Below are 6,737 nucleotides of genomic sequence, written 5' to 3' on the forward strand. Positions count from 1 at the left end.
TGGTGCCCAAAATGACAAAATATCTTTCTGCTTTTTTCCTGACATCTTTGAAAAATACAAATGCAACATTATGACAATGATTAAATATTACCCAGAGCAATCTGCTGTAATACATCCTTAATGTAACTAGAAAGACTATTAATATTACAGTATAATATAATTTAAAATAAAATCAGTAAATCTTCATTCCTTTCCATACCCACTAACATTTCTCTTAGTTCAGATAACGTAAGATAGCCAAACTGAGCCTGGTTGCAAAGTAGTTGTAGAGTTTTTGACTGCATCAATAATAATGTACGATGGGCTATATATTAAATGTTCTAGCCCAACAATGTTAGACGAGCTTCTTCCAACTTACCTTCTTCTCCACCACGACACATGTGTTCGCGCGATGTTGTTGGTTACCTAGTAACGAACGTACGGTGGCCGAGGATGTTCCGTCCATTTCCGTGTGTTCGCGCTACTGAATGACATGTATAGATCAGTGGTGCACGCAGCGCGCATATACACTGTTAGAAATTTCTTGTAATTTTACAGGAAATTCCTGGCTAATAGTTGCCGTAAATTTACTGTAAACAGTATACAGGACTGCTATTGTAAAATAACTACAACAAGATACTGTAATTTTACAGGATAGAATACTGTAAATTTTACAGCAAAATTTTATATTTACGGCAACTCAGTAGCCAGGAATTTCCTGTAATTTTAGGTATTTTCTGTAATTTCATAGGACAGCATATTGTAAATATTACAATTAAATGTTGTAACTTGGATAAATGTCCTCTTTCAGACTTCTGCAAAGAAAAACAAAACACTTTTTTTTTAAATATATATTTTTATTTTCTCTTAAAACTAATGAGAAAATGAGTCCACAATGCACATTTTGTACGTTTTTCTCTGCCTGCCCATCTGGGGATGCCGCAAAAGGCTCTGAAAACAGGGAGGGAAACACACTTATCAGATAACATTTAAGACTGATATGACATGGTCATTTCCATGACATGAAACATTACAGGGATAGTTCACTTTGATATACATTTTTGGTATGTTTTAGCTTACCTCAAGGGTATCCAAGATGTAGGTGTCTTTGTTTCCACAGTATTTTCAATTTTGATATCTGTCTGTCAGTCATGTAATGGAGGTCTATGGTCACCACCTCAAAGAGCATGCACAGAGAAGTCCAAATTAAACATGATTTAATGACTCATAAATGTAAGTAAACATTGATGGCCTAAGACACAAAACAAGCGGTTTGTGTGAGAAAACGAACAGTATTTATATCGTTTTTACCTCATGTAGCCACAGCCACAAAGCGCCCATGCCCTTAGATCACTTGAACGTGGCTGTGATTACAAGAGGTAAAAACAACATAAATACTGTTCGTCTTCGTCATTACTAATGGAGGTATATTTGATTCAAATCAACTGAACGCCTGTGACAGTGTGATTTGTAGTTGTAGACAAAAGCCATGCATGTGTATCAGTAAATTTGAAGCCAAAGAGAGAAATATTTTAAGAGTTGCAAACTTGTAAACATTTTTTCTCTCCCAAATTACACCATCTCAAATTCCTTTTGATGTTTTAGCTTACCTCAAAGGCATCCAAGATGTAGTTGTCTTTGTTTCCACAGTATTTTCAATTTTGATATTTTTAGGACAAACCGTCGTTGTCTATGCATCATATAATGGAGATTTATGGGGCCCACCCCAAAGAGCATGCACAGAGAAGTCCAAATTAAACATGATTCAATTACTCGTAAATGTAAGTACACATTGATGGCCTAAGACGCGAAATGAGCGGTTTGTGAGAGAAAACAAACAGTATTAATATCGTTTTTACCTTGTGTAATCGCAGTGACGTCCAAGTACTCTGAGGGCGAGGCCGCTTCTATCTGCGCAAGAAAGCCCCGGAAGTGATCTCTCGCGCATGTGCGTCACTCATTGTTTACACAGATTTCGGAAGTTTTACCTTTCACTGTGAAGATCTAAATATCGAAATCGTCTTCCATTGCAATTTCCTGTACATCTAAATATGTTTAGATCTTCACAGTGAAAAGTAAAACTTCTAAAATCTGTGTAAACAATGTGTGTACATGCGCAAGAGATCACTTCCGGGGCTTGTGCAGACCGAAGCGCCCGTGCCGTCAGATCAGTATGCATGGTTACAAGAGGTAAAAACGATATAAATACTGTTCGTTTTCTCAAACAAACCGCTCGTTTCATGTCTTAGGCCATCAATGTGTACTTACATTTATGAGTCATTGAATCTTGTTTAATTTGGACTTCTTTGTGCATGATCTTTGAAGTGGTGACCATACACCTCCATTATATGACTGACAGACAGGAACGGTTTGACCTAAAAATATATCAAAATGGAAAATACTGTGGAAACAAAGACACCTACATCTTGGATGCCCTTGAGGTAAGCTAAAACATATCAAAAATTAATTTCAAAGTGAACTATCCCTTTAACGAACTTGTACGCTCACATTTTTGATACAGTTGCTGCAGTGATTTGGTGTGAAACGCATTTATACACCAGCATCAAGGAATGTGAAGTCGTGGAGGAATTTATGGACAACTGTAAATTAATATGTGAATTCATCCAATGAGAGTTGCAACCTTGAATAATATTTCTTGTATATGTCTTGTATATGTATACTGCTTATTTTAGTTCACACAATCATTTCTCAGCAAGTTTAATCGATTATTTAAAAAAGAAAAATGTAGTTTCAGCGTGAACTTAAAATACAATTGTGCATTTCATTTCATAAACGTATATATGAACTTTATGAAATGATGCACAAATATATTTTAAGTTCGCTTAAAATTATTTGGGTAAATTCACATACTGATTTGAGCATGTGCAAAATTTCTCCACAACTTCACATTTCTTGATGTGTGTGTGTGTGTGTGTGTAATGTGTGGATTTTCTCTACAACTACAAATCGCACTGTCACAGGCATTCAGTTGATTTAAATCAAATATACCTCCATAATTGCTATAATCATTTTCATGACAGTGTCATGTTTAAACTCACCTCTGAAGGAATTCAAGTGTGCTTGCAACTTCTGCTGGATATTGCAAGTTGAAGACAAAGTAGGCAGCGAAGACTGCTGCCAGTCCATTCAGGAGGTTACTGTGGGGCCCCATCACACATGCTCCTTCCACGGAGATATTCCATGTGTCTGCGCCACGAAGTATCTCTTCTAAAACATTATGATAACAATATGATATGAAACATAAACAATATGATAACTAAAAGCTGCACAACACACTATTGCCACCTAGATGAATTCAGTAATGTTCAAGTGGAGAAAGACTTCCACACCACCACTTGAACATTATTATCTCCTTTGACCCGTACACCCTCCATCAACAACTCAAATAAATTATTTTTTTATGTGCAACAGTCCTCCGTCAAACACATGAATTTAATAAAGAATTAACTTTTACAAAATAAGGGAAGATTATACCTGGGACAACTAATCGAGGTGTGCTTGGCAGGGTGACAGCTCTCTCAATACCAGCAGCCATGGCAGAGGGCTGGAGAGAAAAAAAACATTAACATTAACAAAGTTAACCATGGGTAAGTTGAGTAAATGACAAAGAAAATTTGCCCCAAAAGCTGGAATGTTCTATTCAACACCAAGGGGGAAATCAGTTTCGATTTATGGTGCCAAATGTAGAAACAGCTGCATATGGCAAATCTTTTTTTTTTTATATGGATGCCACATCAATAAAATAGTAAATTAAAATCCGCTGGGGGTGGATGGGACTAAACGTGATAAACCAATCAGCCAAGGTCCAATATTCAAGCAATGTCTGCCTGTGCGTTGACTGCCTCGGAGAATGGAAAATTAGAATAACTTGTGCAAAGTGTCCATAGCAAAGGATGGGGCTGGTGATTGATTTCTGGTAATTAAATGGATTGTTTACTTTGAAATTAATTTTTGATATGTTTTAGCTTACCTCAAGGGCATCCAAGATGTAGGTGTCTTTGTTTCCACAATATTTTCAATTTTGACATTTTGCCATCATCATTCTGCCAGTCATATAATGGAGGTCTATGGTCACCACCTCAAAGAGCATGCACAGAGAAGTCCAAATTAAACATGATTTAATGACTCGTAAATGTAAGTACACATTGATGGCCTAAGACACGAAATTAGCGGTTTGTGTGAGAAAACAAACAGTATTTATATCATTTTTACCTCGTGTAACCACAGCCATGTCCAACTGAACCGAACTGAACCGTGTCCAACGTCCCGCCGGAAGTGATTGCTTTCGTGTGTACGTCACTCATTGTTTACACAAAGATTTCGGAAGTTTTACCTTTCACTTTGAAGATCTAAACATATTTAGATGTACAGAAAATCGCAATGGAAGATGATTTTGATATATCTAAATATGTTTAGTGAAAGGTAAAGCTCCTGAAATCTCTGTGTAAACAATGAGTGACGTACACACGCAAACGATCACTTCTGGCAGGACGTTGGACACGGTTCAGTTCAGTTCAGTTGGACATGGCTGTATTATATGACTGATAGACAACAACGGTTTGACCGAAAAATATCAAAATTTAAACTACTGTGGAAACAAAGACACCTACATCTCGGATGCCCTTGAGGTAAGATAAAACATATCAAAAATTAATTTCAAAGTGAAATATTCCTTTAACAATTACAAAATAACAGGACAGAGATGGGAGTGAGGGAATGGTTAATTTATTTGTATGCACTGCAAGTTGTACTCACATCAGACATAAGCATCCAGAACCTTCCCCACTCCTGGTGTCTTCTGCTGTTGGAAGTACTATGATGTTCTGACTCACTCTTTTTCTCTCGTGTTCACCCTCACCACTCTCTGCATAACGGTTTAAACAAACAACAATAAATAAATGTTGTGTGCTGATCAAGAGTTTTGTGCAAGCAATTTAAGGTCGCGACGCTTGTCCCATAACGTTAGCTGGCTTCATTCGGTGATTGAAATAAATATTATTAACATTAATTCAAGTTTTGCAGTATAGAGAAACGATATTGAACTCTCCGAGCGAGCTTGTAACTTTTTCTTGGCATGAAACAGTAAATAATCAAACCAGTGGAAGCCTGCAGTGCATTAAACTGTTGTAACTAATCAAACCTATCATGCAATAAGTTATAACGTTACCCAGTCTATGGTTATACCAGGCAACAACAGCGCGCCGCGCCCAGTCGGAAATCAGACAGCCGCGCTACCGCGGGGGTGTTTTTCCACATTCGAATATTCATTTTCAGTTTTTAAAACTTTTTGAATATATTTTCGAATTTAGAATATTCTTTGACAGCCCTAAATGAGATTCGAGCTAGCTAGCCAATCCATCCAAACAGTGAAAGAACCATATTGACGTTAACGTTACTTCAGGCAGATTAAAATAGCATCAATTTGTGAAGAACAAGGTTGCAAATGTTAGCAATTACCAGTAACGTTACGTACCCGATTTCAATGGACTGATGGAAGAATAAATGTTATCTAATCAAAGCAGACGAAACCGTCACCATCCACTCAGATAACGAGAACTAATAACGTTTTATTTACGCGCTATAAAAATACATGTGTAACGGTAACAGTAAATTACATAACGTGAAGATAACTTACCTTCGTCCCAGAATTGCTTCTTTTCCGTCTTCTTGAATGACGGCTTACTCCCAGAATGTACGTTTAGAACTAACCGCCTAAAAATTCAAAATTCAGACCGCGATGATCCCATGATGCAACGCGGTGGCTGTAAAACCATTGTAAAACTCCGTGAATACAGTGAAATTACAATAATAATACAGGACTGTCCATTAATTTCCCATGGTGCATTGCCTTTTACAGGTAAAACGCAAATACAATACATTGTTGTAAAAATTTCCTGTAAAAATTACATCAATTGCTAACAGTGTATGTTGCCTAGTAACGAACGCAATCTGGCGGAGATACGCGCTGGCGGCAGGAAACTTCACTTTGTTTGCCGGCGCCTCGTATACAACGTTAGAAAGCTTTCAGCCAGGACAACTTGGTTGGCATGCCTTTTCAGCGTGAGAAATACACAGTGTGGCGTGTGAGCGTGTGAACCGGTCGAAATGCGTGTGTCTCACGGCCAATGCGTGAGACTTGAGAACCCTGATATTATCTCTAGCCTTGGCTACTGTATATAGACCTCCAGGGCCATATGCTGAATTCCTAAAAAAGTTTGCAGACTTGATCTATTGGTGAATGTCGATAAAGCAATAATTGTTGGAGATTTTAACATACACATAGATAATACAAATGATGCTTTAGGGGTTGCGTTTACAGACTTATTAAACTCCTTTGGGGTCAAAAAAAAAATGTCAGTGGTCCCACTCATCGTCTAAATCATACTCTAGATTTAATTATATCATATGGAACCAATCCAACTGATATAGATATTATACCGCAAAGCGATGATGTCACTGATCATTACATGGTGACTTGCATAATACGTACTGCTGAAATATGTCATGTTGCGCCACGTTATAGACCAGGCAGAACAATACTTCCAACCACTATAGATAAGTGAACCCAAAAGTGAACCCAAACAAACATACGAATTAGAGGAAATGACTAGCAGTGTCACGGTGCGGGTGCAGGCAGAAGAACAGGCGGAGATCAGAATCTCGATAAAGAGACATTTAATTCAAGAATACAGGCAGGAGGACAGGGTTACACAGCGTAACATACAACATTGACCGAC

At 37.6% G+C, this 6,737-nt stretch overlaps 1 protein-coding gene across 2 annotated transcripts; it reads right to left on the minus strand.

Moving 5' to 3' along the window:
- Window positions 1–550: 550 nt before the first annotated feature.
- LOC120472371 (uncharacterized) lies at window positions 551–5,579 on the minus strand. Of its 2 annotated transcripts, XM_089126284.1 has the most exons (6): window positions 4,756–5,579; window positions 3,971–4,078; window positions 3,475–3,544; window positions 3,039–3,207; window positions 1,060–1,156; window positions 551–930 (listed from the first exon to the last, which is right to left on the minus strand). In XM_089126284.1, exons 3-5 carry the CDS (start codon window positions 3,533–3,535, stop codon window positions 1,150–1,152), a joined length of 237 nt encoding a protein of 78 aa, XP_088982410.1. In that variant the 5' UTR covers window positions 3,536–3,544; window positions 3,971–4,078; window positions 4,756–5,579; the 3' UTR covers window positions 551–930; window positions 1,060–1,149. The 2 variants fall into 2 exon arrangements, with proteins under 2 accessions (XP_088982410.1, XP_088982408.1); XM_089126282.1 differs by lacking the exon at window positions 3,971–4,078.
- Window positions 5,580–6,737: the final 1,158 nt, after the last annotated feature.

This window comes from Pimephales promelas, chromosome 23 (genome assembly GCF_988280905.1).
Source record: "Pimephales promelas chromosome 23, fPimPro1.hap1.1, whole genome shotgun sequence".
NCBI lineage: Eukaryota > Metazoa > Chordata > Actinopteri > Cypriniformes > Leuciscidae > Pimephales > Pimephales promelas.

Coding starts and splice junctions, on each gene's coding strand:
- LOC120472371 (XM_089126282.1), bottom strand. Junction 3,208..3,474: donor ACCTCGATTAGTTGTCCCAG/GTATAATCTTCC, acceptor ATAATGTTTTAG/AAGAGATACTTCGTGGCGCA.